The sequence below is a fragment of the Asterias rubens genome, chromosome 16 (genome assembly GCF_902459465.1).
Source record: "Asterias rubens chromosome 16, eAstRub1.3, whole genome shotgun sequence".
Taxonomy (NCBI): domain Eukaryota; kingdom Metazoa; phylum Echinodermata; class Asteroidea; order Forcipulatida; family Asteriidae; genus Asterias; species Asterias rubens.
The window spans coordinates 14,129,333-14,152,884 of NC_047077.1; the positions used below are offsets into that span (position 1 = coordinate 14,129,333).

The 23,552-nt window shown below is 38.8% G+C and overlaps 1 protein-coding gene across 1 annotated transcript; it reads left to right on the forward strand.

Annotated features, from left to right (window-relative positions):
* The first annotated feature begins 1,580 nt into the window (after nt 1–1,580).
* LOC117301128 (O-acyltransferase like protein-like) lies at nt 1,581–15,180 on the forward strand. The gene is made up of 15 exons (XM_033785018.1): nt 1,581–1,974; nt 2,868–3,034; nt 3,775–3,853; nt 4,497–4,566; nt 7,552–7,684; nt 8,137–8,365; nt 9,180–9,347; nt 10,012–10,108; nt 10,466–10,739; nt 11,581–11,660; nt 12,684–12,788; nt 12,973–13,126; nt 13,785–13,965; nt 14,313–14,455; nt 15,052–15,180. Exons 1-15 carry the CDS (start codon nt 1,581–1,583, stop codon nt 15,178–15,180), a joined length of 2,403 nt encoding a protein of 800 aa, XP_033640909.1.
* The last annotated feature ends 8,372 nt before the right edge of the window (nt 15,181–23,552 follow it).

The following is a 23,552-nucleotide window of genomic DNA, read 5'->3' on the forward strand; positions in this document are numbered from 1 at the left end:
AATTAAGAAAGGCGTTACAGATTTCAACTTTCCCTTTTTTTTTTAACGAGAGTCGGTTTATGCACTCAATAGATTTTGATGACCAGTCAGCATGTGATATTTGCGAAAGAGGCCTAATACCTGGTCGCTGTTTGATTAAACCACGAGTGATGTCATGATTGGCCCACTGCTCTGTGATGTTGCAGTTTTGGTTGTGCATCAGCTTTTGGACACACAATGGCAACTATTTTGCTGGCAAACATTATAGAAGTAGGCAACCCTACTACAAACAGTATATCAATTCGGCTTCAACTTGTTCAGTATAGAAGATGAAGGAAACACACGGTTCGACACCGTAAGATTTATCCCAAATTATGATTTTGAACAGAAGAATATTGACGCCAATTACTTTCTTTTAGATATCTTGAATATTGTTTGGGAAAAAATAACGGCAAAAGAACCTAGAAGGTTTCTCTGGCAGTCACTCTCTTAATGTAAAAGAGTGAAAAAGCACTCTTTGAAGAGCCATAATATGAAGGACAACTCTTTTTCGAGTGGTCTTCCACTCTTTTAGATTGAATTTTGCATCTTTTTGAGTGATTTTTCACTCTGTCCTGGAGTGAAACCCCTCTAAAAGAGTGAAATAACCACCACTCTTTTTGAAGAGACGTATGGAGGACAGCTCGAAATATAAAGAGTGGTATTTTTAACTCTTTTACTTAGAGAGATCATAATCTTGTTGCTTCATGCAATTTTAGACTACAGTACTTTACTAACTTATGAAATAGAAGTGTATTTATTTTGAAGATTAATGAACAAATCTGTTTTACGGTGTATAGGGACTACGCTCACAGAGAGAGGCGTTTGGGAAAATGTATGTGATAATATTATAGATGACACTTTTTTGAGAAGTTAGTTGAAACCTGGCCTAAAATCTTGTTTGAAATATCTGAAATAATACAAGTCAGGGAAAGAATCTCGAATTAAAGGAATGTTAATAAAATGTAACACTTTACCCAGATAATGTCAAATCTAAGGTGTTGGCAAGTAGGGGGGATGGCGTGCCCCATGTGCCGCCCGTGACGACTGCTATCGAACTGATAGTAAATGTATGTTGACTTAGTTCGGGATTTTACTACTACGTTATAGAATAATATTTCTTGGTTCTACTGAGTCTAAGTGATTACTTTCAAGAAAATAGGACCCTACGGAATGATTGCGATAGGGTAACGCCCCATGAAAAAAACTTTTCAGAGGAGTGGAAAAAATGAGTCAATAAAGTCAATGGGAATTCGACAAAAGCAAAAGACAGGTTTGTGTTGATTACGTAATCGCTATTTACTTTTCGGCTATTCTGTCTCACTACTAAAGAAATATGAACGTTCATGTGACATAGGCCCCATTGGCTTTTATGTAACTTTATATAAAAACCATAGGACGGAGACTGAACAAGCTGGTGTGTGCGATATACTCGGTGGGAGTGTATGTATTTCCGAATTCATAACTGCGCTCGAATATCGGAAATTATAATGGCCAAATTCCAAATTGCTTCAGCAGTTTTTATAGTATTGTTTTTAACTCTGGCTGGCCGGGCAGAATGCATGGATCCAGAGCTACAGATGCAAGTTCTGCAGCAACTAGGGATCGACGGCATTCCACAGCAGCTGCTGATAGATGCATTGCAATCAGTCGAAGTCCCCGCTCTAAACGTGACCGAAATAGGGGAACTTGTGGTCGAGTTCCTCAGAGATGTAGCGGTCAACTCGACCGTCGTGGCCGACTTGCTTCGCTTATATGATGACTTGGGTATCTCGAACCCTCTGCAGCCAGGAGGGTTGGATGTGGTGGGGCTGGACGTGATATTGCAACAGTTTGAAATTTTAGCGACGCAGTATCTCGCTAGCACCACGTTTAGGAATGTGTCGGCACAGTGTCTGGATGATATGCAGTTGTTCTTGTCTGATCTGATTGCACAAGAAACCTATGCTAATCAAAGTGAGTTTAACAATCCCCTTTCTTTTTCATCATCATAGGTTTGTTAATTTTCAAAAACAAACAAAAAAATTGAAAAATAAATAAACAAAAGACAATAAACGCCATAATGTCGAAATTACAAAGGTAATACATTGGTATGAGATATGAAAATAATTATAAGATTTGGCACACAATGATTCAATAATAGCAGCAAATTAACGACAGCACTTTAGTCTAAGGTTAAGCATGATTATTTTGTTCCCTAAACTATGGAAAGATAAACATTTTGATTGTACCACCAAGGTACAGTCACATGGATGTAAGAGAAATGCAGCAGACATGACAAGACTTTTGTAGAACACTGTTACAAATTACGCCTAAGGTTATGAAATAAGAACATGGCTCTCAAGTTTTAGATACTACATTAAATGCAGCTTAAAGTTTGCCCTTAAAAGAAAACCGATGTCAAATCATCGTTACGATTCTTGTGTTGTTAGCAAAGCGGTCAACTGTATTGAGCATGATTAATACCACGCTATGATATTATTTGTTGAAGGAGAATGAATCAAGTTTAAAGTATGATTTGGTTGTACTTTATATAACGACATAATAAACACTGTATGGCCTACACCCATTGCCATTCGAGTCTTGAGTGGAAGAAAAACGACTCTGGGACGAGAATAAGCAACAGCAAGACAACGGCATCCTGCGAAATATTTACACTTTTTTAGCGAGAAGCTTTTTTTGCTTATTGCTAATTATAGAGCACAGGGATAATTATGTTGGGCATACATAATGCTTTAGTAATCTGACAACAACAGAACCAGCCATGATAAAATTAAGTCTATAAAATTATTTCTCTATTTTATACAAATTGTTCCACTATCCAATGGTTTCTTATTTCTTTTTCCCAGTGCTGAATTCCTACGGCAGTATTCCAACTCTCAATGATTTACAATTGTCCTACAATGTCAGGCGGTATGGTAGTATTGAGGAGTGTCAATACGTCAAGGATTGGAACCCGACTGCCCCGTTCGAAACGGTGTCTTGTACGGTCGGGTACCCTTTACCCATTGGAGGGGTAAGTAATTAAGCTCATAGCAACATCAGCCCCCCCCCCCCACTCCAGGTTTTTGATCAGAAATTTTCATTGGGGGTTGGTGGGCAGGAAGGGGCAAGTGACTTATTTGTAGGGAGTTGGGGATTGTAAACACACTCATTTTTAGCTACAATTTTTAATTTTCCCCCTGTTGTGGGCGATAGCAACTTGTCTTGAAGTGGGTTTCAACAAAATATTAAAGGCATTATCATGCTGTTTTTCTGAGAAAATCTTTTTTTTTCTGGAGAAAAAAAGCAAGCCTATAATATGGAACTATAGTCAAAGGGCCAAGTTTTGGGCTATGATTCGTACAATATTGATGAAGGAAACTCAACCTAGATAGAACCTTTTAATATTTAAATATGAATCGTTTTAGTGTATACAGTCATGGATGAACGATCGTTCTCAGGTTTTAATTGAACTTAACATGTTCAGGGGTGAATTTCACAAAGAGTTAGGACTAGTCTTATCTCGAGTAAGGACAAGTTACTCGTCCTAACTCGAGATATCCATGCAATTTGTTTATCTCCTAGGACTAGTCCTAAGTTAGGACTAGTCCTAACTCTTTGTGAAATCGACCCATCTTTTAATTGTTATTGTCTTTCTTCAAAAAACAATTACAGTAAGGAATGTTGTATTGAAGCGCTTTTTTTTCAAAATGATTTGAAAATTTCTTATTCACAAATCAAAAGCTGTCATAAATTCTTCCATAACTTTATCAGGCTTACGGCTATAACGGTATTTGTGTTCCTGCCTCATGCTCCAATGAAGACCTATTTGAGATGACCGAGGAAATCCCACGTAAGAAATATTCTTTGTTGTCATTTTAATCATAAAGTGTATTTTTGTCTACCTTTCCAAAATCACAACTCTAAAAAAAGCACTAAAGCGTGGACACAATGGGCAAACCTCTCTTTGACGTTGTGTTTTTTATGTGTACAATTTGCACCTGAAAGCGGGCCCGTATTATTTGTTCGTTACTATTGAAATTTGCACGCAACTACTTGTGAAACAAGAATAAATTTGTAGTTACAAATGTGGAAACAACCTAACATAGGAAAACACCAGCTGAAACCCATCCACGTGCGAGGCTTTGGTCCGAGCAGGGATTCGAACCGGGGTCATGAGAAGTAAAAGGGAATAAAAACAGAATCCAGAATTTCCTGTAAGAAGCAGTGGCCTGCCATGTGAAGAACCAGAGTTTGACATAGTAAGTAGGTCTCGACGTTTCGAACAGCATTCTGTAGTGGTCTTCATTTGTTTGAGCCTTCACACAACTCAGTTCCGGTTCTTTTTTCAAAAATGCCGTTTATTTATTCTCGTAATGTATTATAATTCGCTTGGCTATTTTCCATTAAACTAATAATTTCTTGCTTCATTCAACAATTGGTTGTCTTTCTCTATTTTTTCAAAACAATAATTAGAATTAATATTTTGATTTTAGTGGTTGGTGAATATTTGATGTATGAATGTATTGTCGACTATCCTTGGAACTTAGGTGCAATTGTAACAGTGTAAGTATACACAATTTATGTTTACCAAATAATTATTTTAAGATGTTTTCCCTATGATTATTGGTGATGTTTACTTGTGCTATGTTTTGTATTTCATTGCCGTGCCTGTGTGAATTGTATCTTGCTCATAATTAACTTCCAACTTCGTTTTTTTTTACAAAGCCCCCTCTGCCGAAAAGCTTTCACGGTAATGGGTAATGTCTCAAACAAATTATAAAATAAAATGATATAAAAAAAACTACGTTAACTCAGATTGAGAGCCGTTTCTCACAATGTTTTATTATTACCAGCTCTCCATTGCTCGTTACCAAATACGTTTTTATGCTACAGAACAAAATGTTTTGAGAAATGACCAATAGTGTGCAGTACATGTAAAGGGAAGGTACACGTTTGGTAATTACTCAGAGCAAATTATTAACTTAAAAACTGACTTGGTAACGAGCATTGGATAGCTGTTGATAGTATAAAAGATTGTGGGAAACGACTCCCTCTGAAATAACGTAGTTTTTGAAAAAGAGGTAATTTCTCACTAAAATATTAAAAGACTTCTTATTCCTATGTGAAAGCACCCAAATTCGCCCAACAATTCATTATTTTCTGACCACTTCGACGACCAATTGAGCCCAACTTTTCACAGGCTTGTTATTATTTATGTTTATGTTGGGACACACCAAGTGAGAACACTGGTCTTGGACAATTATTACCAATAGTGTCCAGTGCCTATTAGACAGAGTATCCAAAATTTGGATACGTTAATGGTTAAGGCAGTGGACACTATTGGTAATTACTCAAAAAAAGTGTTAGCACAAAACCTTTCTTGGTAATGAGTAATGGGGAGAGGTTGATGGTCTAAAACATTGTGAGAAACGGCTCCCTCTGAAGTGCCAGAGTATCCAAAATTTGGATACGTTAAACAGCTACCTGAGCGGAAGGCTTTTAACGGAAATGGTATTTAAACTTGTTTACAATGCACTTGTTGACCATTTTAATGTAATTTTGATATGTTGACACTTATGAGTTTTTCGTAATTATCGATTAAAAAATCAGGCCCCAACCTAAAGGTTTTGAAAAACTAAAAACACTTATGCCGTTGAGAGCGCGCGCCAAAGGACAATGCCGCTGACGTCATTTGTGGGAGTTTGCTTTGTTATACCTCCACGCTGCAACAAAGCGGCTTTACAAATTGGAGCTCCCAACTATGACGTTTTAAGAGTGATTACGTAACGGGGCTTTTCGCAAATCTCTCAGAAAAGCACTGGATAAGGGTATTCAAAATGATTGTTTTTATACACAATCAAAATCTATTTATAATCATATGACTCGATTTCCTTATTCATTGAAAACATTTTAAATGGAATTCAGCAAAGTTCACGACTTGACATTTTCGTTCAAGCAGGTCTTTAATGGTTAAAGGCAGTGGACACTATTGGTAATTACTCAAAATAAGTGTTAGCACAAAACCTTTCTTGGTAATGAGTAATGGGGAGAGGTTGATGGTCTAAAACATTGTGAGAAACGGCTCCCTCTGAAGTGCCATAGTTTTCGAGAAAGAAGTAATTTTCCACGAGTTTAATTTCGAGACTTCAAATTTAGAACTTGAGGTCTCGAAATCAACCATCTAAACGCATACAACTTCGTATGACAAGGGTGTTTTTTTCTTTCATTATTATCTCGCAAGTTCCATGAATGATTGAGCTCAAATTTTCACGTTTGTTATTTTATGCTTATATTGAGATACACCAACTGTGAAGGTTAGTCTTTGACAATTACCAACAGTGTCCACTGCCTTTAACGCATTGCACCCTATATCAGAACCTTGGTGGCGGCTATCTTGCGTCAGCATCATGTGGTCGTTGGTGTTTCTAATCACCTTGAGAACCAAATACTTCTGTCAATATTTGACAAGATCTATTACACAAGTACAAACGCAATGCATCTATTTGTTGTGTTTCATAATTTAGATCATGAGGTTTGCGGTAGCACCGCTTTTGAGTATTGTTGGCTTCTGAAAAGAACCGTTGGTTGACAACTCGACGTTTCGATCAGTATGCTCTGAATCGGCTTCGGTAGAATTTTATCCCCAGAAGATGATGCTACCGCATACCTCACGTGATTATACTCCCACCATTCAACGTTTCAACTCCTACTTGTTTGTTATGATTGTCCAGTGTTGACCATTGAGATTTGAGTTTTTAGCGGAAATCAAATACAAACACATTTTGAGATTGGATCGCAAGGACTCGTGGGGGGGGGGGGGGGCGGCTAATGAGGGCAAGCACCACTTCTTAAGGTAAGTTAAAAGTATTGCAAGTAATCTGCTCGATTTGGTATTCATGGTGGGTTCAGAAATGAATAAATAAATAAAATACATACGAATGTATTTTTTCGCAAAGTAGGCAAACCAACAAATCTTAGCGATGGAATGGTCAGTGATCTCACCATAGAAATGACACGAATGATAGAGCATAATATGGTTAGTTTGTTCATGTTTTTCTGTTATAGCAATTAAAAAAAAAAAATACAGAAATAACGTTTTCACAAGGCTCCAGTGACAACCTACAAACATTTAGTTTTCTGTGCTGTTTTTATTTCCATATACTTAACAAATAAAATTATTCGTATGGAGACTAGATACGACCCATTACATCGAAAGCTTGTAGGCGGGGATGCATTGTACAAAACAAAACAAAACAAAACAAAACAAAACAAAACAAAAAATGGAAAGTAACTCTATAATAGAACTACTCCCCAAGGCACAGCAATTACATACACGACAACAAAAGTAAACACAGTCTCTTTTGTACGCGTATTTTTTAATGTACAAATCTGCGATGGCCCTCTATAGTCAAATATGATTGCACCACAGTCGAACATTTTTTCCCATAACACACTTGCATTAAACCATTATCATCAAATTAATATTTCCATCATCTACCTCAGTGTTTTTGAGTAAAACATTTCTGATTTGACTGTTGATTGTTACAGGTGTATTTGCTTCGCCTTTGTTATGCTGGTAACCATAGGAACCGCGTACCACATGTTGGCACACGGGAGCATTCAGGGTGTCATCTCCAAGACGGTTGAGATGTTAGAGAAGACAAAGAGTCCCCCAGTAGTGGTAAGGAAAATAAGAATGGTTCCTACAAGACAGACCGAAAATACAGACAATTTGCATTCCATCGTTACATCGTGAAGTCGCAAGCGTTAGTATAGGGCGAACCCCACTAAATAAACTCCCGTAGAATACAGTGCAATGATTTAAAATTACACGACACGTACAAGTTTTACAGCTTTTTTACGTTAAAGGGCAAATTATTCATTGAACCTTCATCCCTTGTACAATTTTATGTGCGGAGTCCATGTGCCCGTCGAGATTATTCCCCATCCAAGGCAAAACACCCATACACTTTAGTGCAACTTTCCAAACATCTGAGCATCAATATTTAACATTGTCCGTACAACAAGTATGTGCTCTTCCCCAGACCAAAAAGAGGATATGGTAAAAAGTATTTCTTTTTTATCAATGATTTTAGTACTTCACAATGATTGCTATTTGTACCACATTTACAGCACACTGTTTACCAGAAACATCTGACGTACGGCACGAGCAACAAGGGATTTGAACCAATTGCTGAGGAAACCGTGGAGTTCGAGAAAGGACAGACAGAGGACAACGAAGACAGAGAATCGGTTAAGAAAGGAGAGATGAATTCTAGTGATAAGAAGCTCGCTGCGACTAACCCAGAAGATGATGATGATGATGAGGTCGCTGTATACAAAAACTATCTGAAGAGACTAGGTAGAGTACAAACACATCCAGTGACGGAAGTTACTCAGATTTTGGTCCCGGAGGGGCCCAAAACCAACTAACCACTCCTCTATATTGGAGTGTGGGTTCGAATCCCGGTCATGACAAGTGTCCATAAGCAAGTTGCTTTACTTTTATCGCTTCACATCACCCAGAGGGTATAAATGGGTATCTGCAACGGTAGAAGTTGATACTGAATTGGAAAAGGCCACTGGAGCGCACGGCAGCTCGGGGATGTATATACTCTACAGGGAGCTGAGAAAAATTACAGAAATGTTTTGCCCCAATAACCAGGGGTGGATAATAATAATAATAATACGCACTTGGCACCATTCCCAAAGCACTGGGGAAACATCTAGATGAAATAGGGACAAATGTGAGGGTAGATCTATTACAGAAGGCAGCGCTTTTGGGAACAGCGAGGATCCTGAGAAAGACCCTTGAGATCTAAGGCTACGGGACGTAGCCCGGCTCGAGGAGTTACCGGCACAAAGGAAAATGAGATCTTTCTTTTGCATGCTGTGATAAAATGAAATAATAATAATAATAATTTATTGATCTTATATTGCGCTCTCTTCAGGACCAGCCTGTTCGAGGGCGCATGACAGTAAAAATTGCAAAAGATTAAGAAAATGACATACAATAAGTGAAAAGTTTAAAGTACACCCGTAAAAATATATAAGCAAGGTAGATTTCTCTTTATGAAATCAACTCCAGGGAGCATTGATACTGTTATTGTATGCACTATTTTATTATTAAAGTTTTGAAGGCTCATCTTTATAAAGCGGCACTTTATTTCTTACAGGTTTCGTTGACAGACTCCTGATGGGTTTCTCGTCCATCACCAACGGGGCCAAGATTCTCAGCACCAAGGAACCTGCAGGGAGTCTAGGGGCACTCAATGGTATTCGCGTCATCAGTATGTTCTGGATCATTCTCGGACATACTTTACAGTTTCAACTTTCCTACATAGGTAAGCCGGGCTTTGGATGGGACGTAAAGCCGTTGGTCCCGTGTATTTCTTAACAAGTAGTATTAACACTTATCGCTAGAAGGGATTTGCCCCGGTGTTCCTTGCTGTGGCTGCTAAATGCACCGCAGCAACTTGCTAACCATTATGAGGTGCTAAATAATTGGGTCTCAAAATTCATAATACCAATGACATTTCTCAATCATCTTTCTGTAAAAATATATATATACTATCGCGCCTTGGTTATCTTGTTGGTAGATACGTGTGCTAAGATTTCGATTTATTTTTAATAATAAAGTTATAAAGATGGTTCGTTTCGAAAATGATATCCTTGACTTCAGCAACCTTTCCTCCACGAGGCACAACAAAGTTTTGATTGTCGGCTCTGGCTGTAGAGGAGTTCAACTGAAGACGAGCAGAATATACTACTCGAAACGTCGATACCACAGCGGTTCTTTTCAGAGCCAACACTCCCACAAAAGAGATTTACACAAAGTTGTTCCCCAAGTTTACAATTTATTTGTATCGAAAAAGTTTATTTTTAGCATGTTTGCCCCATATGCTCGAAATGGATGCAAATTATGACTTTCAAGAAAAGACAAACACGCCCGAAACATACTTCATGAGTGAATTGATTGTTTTTTATTTACCATGTTATTTTTAACAGAAAACCCCCGGTACCCTCTGATGGAAGTTGTTCCCACCTTCATGTTTTCCATTGTTCTCAACGCTACACTATCCGTGGACACATTCTTCATGCTCAGGTAAGCATCGACACTTTCACTTATCTATTTAATTAAAAAATTCATCACGTGCGCAAGCGACCATTCAATTAAACCAATATTTATTTCGATATTGGTAAAAAATGAGAATAATAAACAAATTAAGTTCAATAATTCAAGTCAAAGACAGTTATTAAAACAAACTTTTTATTTGGGGAACGTTGGGATTTTGGACAAATCATTCATTATTTGATCGACTTCTGAAGCTACTTCTTGTAGCTTCTAAGACAGTTCTCTTTACGTAAAGTATTGCTCAGTCAAGGTGAAGTTTTTGATGAGCTGCAATAGTAAGCCAGTCAATATATCAATTTCTCCAATACATCTTGTTTTCATCCACAGTGGCCTACTCCTGACATACCACACCCTAAAACACCTGAAGAAAACCAAGGGCAGAATGAACTGGGCCATCTTCTACTTCCACAGAGTCTGGCGCATCACCCCAACCTACATGATATCATTGGCAATATTCGCCAGTCTCGCTATTCACTTCGGCACGGGACCAACCAAGAATTCTCTATTCGAGTACGTGGGGAAGACGTGTCAAGATTATTGGTGGACCAACCTGCTGTATATCAATAACTTATACCCGTTCCCTGGTACTCTGAATGCACAGGTAAAAATGCAGACTTTCCCTTGGCAACACCTTGAAATCCCAGTTGCAAAAAGTAGTTATGATTGAGACCTTTAATGTGGTTTACTGCATTCACGGTAAAAAAACACCCTTAAAAAACAAACACAAATCACCATTAAAAATGTCATCACACTAATTTAAAACTTTCTGTGGACACTAGGTGAAAGCAGACTCACATGTCCATTGGATTTACGCACCTGCTTAGAACTGCTATTTACTGGCTATGTTTCTTAGTATTGACACATTTTGTACGCTGAGCTAACAGTTCCCGATGCTACTGGTATCATTTAGTTAAAGGCAGTGGACACTATTGGTAATTACTCAAAATAATTATCAGCATAAAACCTCACTTGGTAACGAGTAATGGGGAGAGGTTGATAGTATAAAACATTGTGAGAAACGGCTCACTCTGAAGTGACATAGTTTTCGAGAAAGAAGTAACTTTCCTCGAATTTGATTTCAAGAATCAAGTTTAGAATTTGAGGTCTCGAAATCAAGCATCTAAAAGCACACAACTTCGTGTGACAAGATTGTTTTTTTCTTGCATAGTTATCTCGCAACTCCGACGACCAATCGAGCTCAAATTTTCACAGGTTTGTTATTTTATGCAGATGTTGATACACACCAAGTGAGAAGACTGGTCTTTGACAAGTGCCAATAGTGTCCACTGTCTTTAAAGCTCCATTTTGAATTTACTATAGTTGTACTTGTGGTATTTTTCTAAGCACACGCAGTTTATATAATAGGCCATTACCTTTCAAACACGCAGTTTAAATAAAAGGCCATTAGTTTCAAACTGTTATTTGTTGATTTTTATTTACAGTGTATGGGCTGGTCCTGGTACTTGGCAAATGATATGCAGTTTTTTGTCATCAGTCCATTTCTACTTTATCTCTTGTACAAGTGAGTAATATTGCTCCAATTTTTTTGTAAAGTTGAATCGTTTAAAGGCAGTGGACCACTATTGGTATTTGTCAAAGACTAACCTTCACAGTTAGTGTATCTCAAAATATGCATTAAATAAGAAACCTGTGAAAAATTGAGCTCAATCGGTCATCGAAGTTGCGAGATAATAATGAAAGAAAAATAACCCTTGTCACACGAAGTTGTGTGCGTTAAGATGGTTGATTTCAAAACTTCAAGTTCTAAATCTGAGGTCTCGAAATCAAATTCTTGGAAAATTACTTCTTTCTCGAAAACTATGGCACTTCAGAGGGAGCCGTTTATCACAATGTTTTATACCATCAACCTCTTCCCATTACTCGTCACCAAGAAAGAGTTTATGTCCATAATTATTTTGAGTAATTACCAATAGTGTCCACTGCTTTTAATCACATGACAAGTTGAGTTTTGTATAACAGGTTCCTTTCAGTATAACCAATAAGGCATGAGAGTGACTCGTAAAGTGAATAACGAGACACCAGCCCTGACCGGATGTCCAGATCCTAAACAAATGTATCTTTGACCTCGCTTCCGTTTCAGTCAAATCCTTCTAAAACGTGTACACATAAAACAACCTTACATGCATGTGCATGTACATTACAACCATTTTGCATGCTGCATTCAGACGACCGAAAGGACAGCTAATAAAACAAACGTCACCTCGGACCAATCAAAACGAAGATATGAAAAGCTAACATCACTGCACGTTCATCCAATGAAATCTTCGTATCCAATAGAATCGTGGGGCCTACAAGGCCATGCTTGTCTTTATCTTTGCGGAAATAGAAAGACAGGGGACCAGTCTATATTCTTTTACCCTCTAGCCGAGGGCGCCATATTAACGTGAACACTGAGGGCGCACTTAGTATCTACACTAAACGGTTGTGTGACTATCTTCCTTTCCTGATGCATTAATTTGTACCAACAGCACCCCTTCAGCTATAAAAACACAAAAGCATTGGTTCTTTATATTTTTTTTTACAGGAAAGCAAGAATTGGTCTTGGTGTGATTATTGCACTGTGTTTTGGTTCAATTGGTGTAACAGCTTATCTTGCTCTGTACTACGGAGCGCCAGTTGGAGTGCACCCGTAAGTAATTGTTGTATATATATATAAAAAGAACTAGGCCCATAACAATGATACCAAGTTTGGCCTAAGGGGTGTGTTGAAATGACATAACACAGTTTACGGATAAAAGAAATGATGAAAAGAAAGCATCACAGAGTAAAATACGTGGCTTATAAAATAACATTTGTCTTTGTTGTCTCGTTAGATTTTACAACAACAATACCCTAGAGGCGTATGGCACCGAAGCTGCGGACATCATCTATGGCAAGCCGTATTGCCGCATACAATCATACCTGGTTGGTATGATAGCTGGATATGTATTCTTCAAGATCGGTGGCAAGCCCTTTAAAATGAACAAGGTACGTTAAAAATAACCTTCCTTCGAGAATAAAAACCCTTGCAAAGTAGGGGCAAGACAATAAGACAAGTAGGTCGCTTATTGAAGGTTTACATCTTAAGTAGGAACTTGAATTCATAGGGGTAATGGTTTTTATGTTGTAGTGCAGTTTGCAGCCAATCAAACCAGGAACACCGGGGCAAACCCCTTCTCTTTTCGATAAGTACACTGGTATGTGCGTTACACAGCACACGGCGCCAACGGCTTTACGTCCCATCCGAAGGATAAAGCATCATGGTTGAGTGTTCTGCTCAAGGACGCAGGTGTCACCACTGGGACTCGAATCCATACTCTGCTGAACAGAGTTTAAAAATGAGAGCTTGAGCAATACTACCACTAAGGGGTTAGACTTGTGGGCAAGTCGTTAAATGGCTGTCGCTGTTATAGCGTTCGGACTCTCTCTGTGATTCAACTGGCGACATTTTCGGGAGACTGCTGGCGGCGCGAGACTAAAACTGCTCTCTCGCGTTGTGTAGTCTAGTAGTCTGCAGCGCAGCAGCTTCGCGCAAGAGCAGTGATCTAAAGAGAGCAGTATTCGATCGCATAACAAACAACATTTACGACTTGCCCAGAAGTCTACTAAAGGGTTAATTAAGAATTTGTGTATTCTTGTTTTAAAGCGGGTGAACGCTCTATTGTGGTTGACAGCTTTTGGTATCGGATTCAGCGTTGTTTTCGGACCATGGAGAGAGGATAACGATCTTCCACAATCACTAGCAGTCATTTACATTGCAACGAGTAGGTTTGCATTTGCAATTGCTGTGGCGTTGGTGGCGTTTGCTTGCGTTGTGGGATATGGAGGTAAGTATTGTGTGCAAGTCAATATTGTTTAAAGGCACTGGACATGTTTGGTAATATTATTGTCGGAGACTAGTTTTGGTACTTGCTGTATCCCAACACTATACATAAAATAACAAACCTGTGAACATTGGGCTCAATATTGGTCATTGAGTTTGCAGGAGAATGATTAAAGAAAAAAACACTCTTTTTGCATTATTTTTGTTGTCTGCCTTCAGATGCATAAAGTCTTCAGCTGAAGATTTTTATTATTTGAGTGAGAAATTTCCTCTTTCTCAAAAACTACATCTTATTTTGGGTTTATACGGCCCAATATGATCCTTATACATGTGTTTATGTTTTGCTTTCAGGACCAATTAATGCCCTACTGAGTTGGCGTGTTTGGGCTCCCCTTGGCCGTTTGACCTTTGCCGCCTACCTGCTTCATCCCATTATAATCTTCGTTGTCTATTTGACAAAAAACTCGTTGTATCACTTCACCTACATGCAGTATGTGAGTATGTAGGGAAATTGGGAGACTTTACATTTTCATTCAGTTTTACAAGTACTCTAATCTAATTAGGAAATGAGGGTTTCACGAGATGAATATGACATATTTTTTATTTTGAGCTCTAATTTAACAAAATAGTTTGTAAGCCCTTTCCCTTTCCCTAACGTTTTGATTAAAGGCAGTGGACACTATTGGTTATTGTCAAAGACCCGTGTTCTCACTTGGTGTCTCTCAACATATGCATAATATAACAAACCTGTGAAAATTTTTAGGTCAATTGGTCGTCGAAGTTGCAAGATAATAATAAAAGAAAAAACACCCCTGTCACACGAGGTTGTGTGCGTTTAGATGGTTGATTTCGAGACCTCAAATTCTAAATCTGAGGTTTCGAAATCAAATTCGTGGACAACTACTTCTTTCTCGAAAACTACGTCACAACAGAGGGAGCCGTTTCTCACAATGTTTTATACCATCAACCTCTCCCCATTACTCGTTACCAAATAAGGTTTTATGCTAATAATTATTTCGAGTAATTATCAATAGTGTCCACTGCCTTTAAACGACAGTGTTGTCTACTTTCTTTCTTTTCTTCCCCACAGGCATATACGTTTGTTGCACACTTGGTTTTCTCGTACCTGGCTGCCTTTCTCTTCTCCATCTTTGTAGAGGGACCGATGATGGGCCTAGAGAAGACTTTACTCGGCGGAGTAGCCGCCAAAAACAAATAAGTCAATATGGAGGTTTCGCACGCGAACGAATACGCATACGCAATGTGACGTTTAGCTTACGTGTTGCAAGCAGGAACTCAGTGACGTATGCACGTAAAGCGGATAGCTATAGTAGCGTATGACGTCATAATGATGACGTATCCGTCGCACTAACAGTATCCGTTCGCATGCGAAACCCCCTATGTGAGCATCGAAACGAGTATGTGACACTCATGGGATTGAGACGCTATTTTTCGAAATGTTTTTTACCGGTCACAAGTATTTATAAAGGCTCGGCAATGATATGTGAACTTGTTAGTTTTTCCGTGTTGTAATGCCACACCGAGGGATTGTAGTAAGGTGTTCTTTAAGTTGTGGTGATTAGAGTGTGATCCACATTATCTTATTTCTCATATTTATAGAGGACATTTTTTATAGAGCTATGATTGTTCAAAAGAGTGGTTTCGTCGCCCTTGTTTTCTTGTGCGGTGATGAGTCTGGAGAAGACTTTACTCCGCGGTTCAGCCCCCCCCCCTCCCAAAAAGTCAAGATTGAAAGAAAATCGACATGAGTATTATTTAGTAGTTTCTTTAATATTGTGTGAGGTTTCCCTCCTGTGCGTTTTGAGCACCTGAATTTGGTGGATGTTGCATTGGCGCCTTTGAAATATTCTATAGAGGCTCGGCAAATGCGAACTTGTAAGTAATTGTTCTGTGTGGTAATGTCACACAAAATGATTGGACAAAATCTCGCTGGACTCTTAAATGAGGTTTCTTCACGCATTGGTGATGAACAGTTGTTCTTTATTATCGTAATGCTAGAGTTTTTTTGAAATAACTGATGTGAATAAACATCAGATAACACATAGAAAAACAATTATAAAGAGTTATAGAAGTTAAAGGACCTGAACACGTTTGGTAATTTGTCAAAGACCAGTCTTCTCACTTGGTATATCCAAACATATGCATAAAATAACAAGCTCGCAAACATTTGGCCTCAATTGGTCACTGAAGGTGCAAGAAAATGATGAAAGAAAAAACACCCTTGTTGTACAAAATAGTGTGCTTTCAGATAGGAATAAAAAAAGCTTCTGGCTAGAAGTCTCTTTTTTTTTGGTGAGAAATATCTCTTTCTCAAAAACTACGTTACTTCAGAGGGAGTCGTTTCCACAACGTTGTACTATCAATTCAGCTCTCCGTTGCTCGTTACCAAGTAATATTTTATGCTAATACATATTTTGAGCAATTACCAATCGTGTACAGTGCCTTAAATAAAGTTGTTGTATTATTAATATGAGATAAAAAAAAAAAAAAAAAAAAAAAGTATCAGCATACAAAAATAATGGCTTCAGTAAAGGCATACAAATGCCAATAACAACCCGGTGTCACGGATGGTTTCAGATCCCCTACCAAGCAAATTGTTAAGTTGGAAATTTGAAATCTTTAAAGTTGGAGTCTTATGATTGTATACTTTCTCCCGTTTTACATCAATGAAGTGGTTTCAATTGTTGATACTTGTACACAGGGTGAGTCAAAGAGACATTGACCGGGTTTTGTAATTTTTGTTGTTGTCAAAACAAACAAATAAGACACTCAAAAGTTAATTGAAGCATATCTTCAACAAGCACTCTCTCCTGCATAATAGGAAAAAAGAATGACAGACATTGACCATTCCTATGTGGAGTTATGTCTATTTCAATGAAGGTATTAATAATAATAATAATAATAATAATAATAATAATAATAGACCGTTTTTATATAGCGCTTTTCACGCCCGAGGGGTGTCTCAAAGCGCTTCCGACATTATTACCCCTGGTCACTGGGCCTTAAATCACTTTGCAATCTGCCCACGGAATACTTTACAAAACAAAATAAAAGTAAGCATTTAAGCTCTGAGATTCAGTCTTGCATGGCTATTCCATGGACAGCTAACAAACATGAGTGCTTTCAGTAAAACAGGCATTACTTCTCTAATAAAAGATCAATTTGTTTAATTTTTTTCTTAAGATAAGCAGAAAAGAGTGCATGCACGTTTTATGAGTTTCCCTGGAGTTTTAAGTATCAGTTGTTAATTTGTTTTTAAATCCTAAACCTCGGTCAACTTCTTTTTGACTCACATTTTGTAATGTACAAAATGTCTCAAAGTATTATTACACTGTCATAGGTAGTTAGTGAGACAAATATAAACTTTTTCAGCAATAACATATTTTTCTTTACAAAGTAACTTATGCCTGTATTCGTAGTCTTTATCTAAGTTTATATTACAAACCCCTCATTTTTTTTCGAGAAGTGCACTTTGTTTTTTACGTGCGTTACACAGCACACGGGACCAACGGCTTTAATTCCCTTCCGATGGACGACGCAATGGTTAAGTGTCTTGCTTAAGTGTCACGACTGGGACTCGAACCCACACTCTGCTGATCAGAAACACCAGAGTTTGAATTCGGTGCTCATAACCGCTAGCTCGACCGAGACACTTCAAATAGCAATAACCTACAACAGAGTTTGTCCACGCCTATCCCCTGGAAGATTAACGGGGGTGCACCCTTAGGAGTAATGGGGTCGATTTCACAAACAACTTAGGACTAGTCCTAGAGATTACAAACTTAAGGCAAGTCCTAGCTCGTCCTAACTCGACACAAGACTAGTAATAACTCTTTGTGAAATCCAACCCATCTCCGGAATTGATGCATTAAATCAACGCAACAGCTGGACTTTATCCCAGTGACATGTTAGTAATAACTACTAATCTACGTTTTAACTTTAATGGAAACTCATTAGGATCGTCACTCCATCGTCCGCTCAGGGATGTTCTTACACTTTGCTTATCTGCAACCCTTTGCCGAAGGTTTCCTCTCAGATGTAGGCTTCAACACTGTCCTGCCTCTCTCGATGTCTAGCTCTTCCATTACACTAGCCAACACCCTGAATCTACTCTGTGGCTCATTGGGAAAGCGATTGGGTTGCGCTTGAGAGCGCCTGTTTTCCTTTTATCAGACATTCCACTTTACTCTTTATCACTTGCTCCAACATGGCTATCAAGATGTCAGCATGAAGTTGTTTCCTCCCAGCACTCCAGTACTTCCCAGGTCGCTCAAAGATATATGTCTTCCCTGGTGTTGTTCGTTTCCCTACTGCATGTTTCTTGACTCAAGAAGCCCAGATTGACAGCTTGCTTTCTTGTACTGGTCAGCTTGGCTGTCTCGTGACCAGGTTGAGCCACTGGTGGTCTTCTCTTGGATACACCACTCTTTCGTGTCGTATTCAGTAAACCATTCTGGTTTCGTTGGACGGGGTATATTTTGACAGGTTCAGGAACTGGATGTTCCTGCTGCTGACGATTTGCTGTTATAAAGAGTGACTATATCGCTTCTTCTTGAGATTGTTCTGATTCAGATTTGGGAACAGGAACTAACTCTGCAGATGCGAGCATACTGGCATGAGCTCTCTCAATCTACTTTTGTGGACAGCCTGGAAGAGCAAGCATCTTCTGGAAATCTTTAAGCACTGGAAAGTCTTGGACATGGAAGATAATGTTTCCAGGTTGTGCCTGATGTCCTCACGTTCATTAGAAGCTCGTTCTTCCTAGTTCGTTGACTCTTCGTCTGCTTCCCTCCATGGCAGATGATCGACTATTCAAAAAAGGACGACCAGCTCCCATTAATATTCCTGCTGCTTTTACTTTAACTCTTTGGCAGTCAGCTCCTGTTTCACACCAGAGATTTCAGAGCCTTTGCTTCCTCATCTTCAAAAGCCTTTTCGAGTGCCTCGAATTCTTCCAACTCTTCAAACTCTTTTAGTGCTGCTGGACTGAGGGCTATTTTTGCAACCTTTCCCTCAGAAATACCTTCAAGGTCCTCATTTTCCTTGGAGTTATTTCTCCGGATATTAACAACATCCTCATTCTTTTTCAAATCAGAACAACCGACCCTCGGTTTGTGCTTCTCTTGTCTTGTAGCAGAATCGAAGAAGGTACTTTCTTCTTGATGCCTTGTCCTACCACCAATCTTTGGTCTAGTAGCCATCTTGGATACACCTTGCTTGGTGTTGACTTCAGAGCACCGCAGCTGTTTTGAGGTGTGGGATCTCCCAGAAACCTCAGGTGTTTTTGTGCTGGTACCTTCTTGCCTGGAGACGTTTTGTGACTTTTTGAGACTTCTCTTTCTGCTTGCTGCCAGTCTTATCAGGTTGGTCATGCCTCCACTCTCATTCTCAGTCCTCTTCAAAGTGCCACACAGTGAGGACTGATCGTTCATTTTCGGGGATGCAGGATCAGATCGTGGTCTTTCTTCTCTCGCCTGTTTTTCTTCATGCATATAATGGCTACTTACACGAGATGGTTTCGTATGAAGAAGAAAACCCGCTGTAGCGTTAGATCTGCTGTCGCCACGACCAACGAATCTTGAAGTACCACTCTTGGTGGGAGATTTACACTCCTTACTCTTACCAGTAAGAATCTTGTCTTCAGGTCTGCAATCTGAGTATTCTCCTTGTAAGATGTTACACCTTTCCTGGCTGCTCTGATCTCCAATCACCTTACATTCAGATGTTGGGAGCTCTGTCTTTTTATTGGACAAACAAGCATCCACCTCCAAGTCGTGACGGATCAAACTTTGATCACCTGATTTATGTGCATCTGATTCGTGTCTCGTGCAAGGAGTGACCTCTGGGTCTGGCATAGGGGCTACTTTACCCGTACGTCGTTTACTTCTGCAACAAGGAAATCTTTGAAAGAACGACCGTTTTTTCTTCGAAGGATCCACTGAAGATCCAAGAGCGTCAGATGTTTTCTGAGGTAGGAAAAGATAAAACATTGCATGAACATTGCGCCAATGCTTCAAGTCAAAATAATTGTTTTAATAGTAAAAACCATACAGGAAACAAACTAGGTACATTTAAACTATTTTAAATGGGACAAAGAAAACTAGACTATATAGACCTGCGATCTAAAGGCCTTGTCACACGAGGCAACTTTTACAGGCTACTTGGAGGCAACCAACTACAGTGCATGCTCCAAGACTACCTAACAATTATTACAATGTCTTACGATCCCCAAGACAAATCAGAACATTAAAATGTGAATGAATTCTCTTCTTGGTGATGCCCGAAACTGGTCGTTGAAATTTGACTCGGCTGTCACACTATGCAATTTACAGGCAAGAAGACAGACAACATATCCAATAACAAAATATCCTCAGGTAAGATAGTGTTAGACAAATGTTTGGTGTAGAGCCGAAGTATTTTTTTTCTTCATACAATGCTGTGAAAATTGTCCTGGGGCTTAAGAGTTTAATAACGTGTCGGCGTTATGCCGATATAAGCTCAATTATTTGTAATCATTTCATTACAAATTGTATTTTTTTAATACAACAGTAGACAGTGGAAGTAAAAAGGGAAAAATATAATATACCGATAAATAAAACATTAACTCACCATCATTCCATGTTGTTTGCAAGGTTCAACCAGCTCCGCATTCATGGTTTTGCCGTTGACATCTCCTCCTCTCGCACCAGGGAAACATTGCCCTGTTGTGCAGCCTTGCCCTGTACTGAAGCCTTGCACTTTAGGGACGCCTTGCCCTGTAGGGAAACTTCGCCCTGTAGACAGGGTGTTCCCTCGGGAGAATGGGTTGAACCAGGTCTCCCCCTTCGTGCCCGAAAGCACCTGATAAAGATAAAGACAAAGATACATTCATACAGTTCGACTGCCATAGTATTCTTTGTTTTGAATCCAGATTAGATAAATGTTATTATTTGAGGAAGCGTCTTTATAGCAGAGCAGAGAGTGGGTTCGAATCCTCAGCCGTGACACCTGTGTCCCTAAGCAAGACACTTAACCATTGCTTCGTCCTTTGGATGGGACGTAAAGCCGTTGGTCCCATGTGTTGTGTAACGCATGTAAAAGAACCCAGTGCACTTATCGAAAAGAGTTCGATATCATGATTATTATTATTAAAGTTCTCTGAGCTTACCTCTACTCTCGTATGGGTCACACGTGACGCAGCCGAAGGCCGCAAGTGTTCCCGAAGCCAGGCACATAAGCCTCGGCTGGGACGGGATTTCTGCGAGAAAACACGGGATTGTAATTACACAAAGGAATAAAATAGTGAGCATTCATGCAACAACAAGAATTATTGTGAACCAGTATTAAATACAGATTATACTAAAATATTTGCAACAATTCATGTACAGCAAGTTACAGAGTTTCAACAATCTTCAAAATAATGTATTTCACTGGCCAAAACCAACCCCTAGACATTTGAAACAAACAATAAATCAATCATAAAAAAATGCAGTAGGCTTACTTGTCAATATTTAATAAATGACAACATGTATTCCATGCATAAGCATCAAGTTGCAGAATTTTCAACAATAATATTGTTGCATTTTCCATTTAACTCCACCTTTTACTTGTTGCACAATTAAAAATGCACGATATACAGTTAATCATTTACACTCCTTTTTAGAAACACAAACAGAAATTTATATACCACAATTAACTCATTGCAAAGGATAAAATGTACATGAACAATGACGACATGTTCCGAGGACAAGCCTGAATTGAAAACACATTATTACAATCAAAAGGTTCAACTTTCTGGTAGAAGAGAAAACATATCTCACAAAATCAAACTAACAGAAAAAAACAATTTTACAACCCTACGAACTAACAAACAGCAAACAGACACTAAACACCTTACAACACATTAAACATCAAACAGATCACCAAAAAACTAGGAGAGAAATAGTAAACAGAAAAACTAAGTACAAAAGTCTACGCATTAAAGTAGCCAAAAAACATTACATGTATAGTAATAAACTCAGTAAGAACCAAGGAGAGAAGGAATCAAACGGTTTTTTTTTCAATAATTAGTTTAAAACACAAAATAGGAGGAGGCTAACTTTATTTTGAAGGGGGCACCACAGGATCGTGGAATGACAAAGAATACTTTAATATAGGCCTAGTAGAACAATACACGACGAGATTAAACCCGACGAAATGATTTTGTATACAATTCGAGGCGAGATAGACACTTACCGGTTTGGGGTTGGACATATCCACCGATGATTTGGGTACAAGGGTGAAGTAGTTTTTCTCACACAGAGAAAACGATAACTCGTAGTAATAAAAATCCTCTAAATTCTCAAGAAAGATTCGCAATCGATGCTCGCTATTTGCTCACAAGATCAAAACTGTGAAGTATCTTGTTAAAGTATTGTTTACATTATAACATTGTAACTTAGGAAATTGTGTGTGCGTTTCTTTCGCTGCGTCATCATGGGTGCGTCACAAAGGAATTAAGTGCAAGCACCTACTAGTTCGTAACAATGAAAACGCGCATTGTGTGCCGATGCTTCGAATTGCGCACTCTCCTTGACTGTCCCATGAGAATGTTGAAAGACATCGTATTATGACGTCACAAGACATTGTAAGTGCACGCGTCTAGACGTGGCGGGCAAACTCATCAGCAGGCAAGGGAGTGTGCAACCTCGTCCCCATGGTTTACTTTATTTTCAACCATGTTTACAATAGTAAACCCTGGGATGGTCCTATCAGCGCAGCACAGGTTGGGGATGCCGGCTGCCGCACAAAAGTTTTCTGACGTTAGGCGAAGGGACTGAAAATAAAAGGTCTCTCACGGGATTTGGACTTAATTCAAGTCTAGCCAATGCAAGGACCGCAATCTCCCAACCTCGTTCCTACTGGTGTCCATCTCCCAGCGCAATTTGTCTTACTTTCCCAGAATGCCTTGTTTGATCCAATAGGAGACTTTCTGGGACAATAGGTGGCAGCAGACTTATCAGGTAGAGTCCATATTTCTAGGGAGGGGGGATCGTGCCCTCCGTGTGCCCCTTCTTGCTTCTACACTGGATGTTACCTAGTGATTTTAGCAAACTCCCATTGTTTGAACGTGTAATTAGTTTCTGTTCCTAAGCAACTTTTATTTTAAGAAGAGTTTTGATCCTGTCATTATGAATCTATAATCTAATAAAATCAACATAATGAATACTTTGCTTACCGCTTCTTACTGCCCAATCAACGCCCAGTTGGTCAGAGTTCGGTAATATATGTGGATTATGTAATAATTACATAACGGTTTTAAGAAAACATAGGATAGGAATATTGTTTGTCCTCTTCATTTTATTCTATCAAATTAGTAACAACACAAAACAAAAAACAGTTACTACGGGCAATAGTTATGCAGTAGGGACTACAAAGCAATGCACAAGGAATTTGAGTATTCAAACAATATCATTTGTTGTAGTCCATGACAGGTCGCAAGTTGTGTATCCTTGAAAAAAAAAATACCCCGATTATTATGCAGAGTGACTGAACAAACAAATACTCTTAAAAATGTTCCCAGATGTGTTCGTGTTTACTTTAAGATTCATA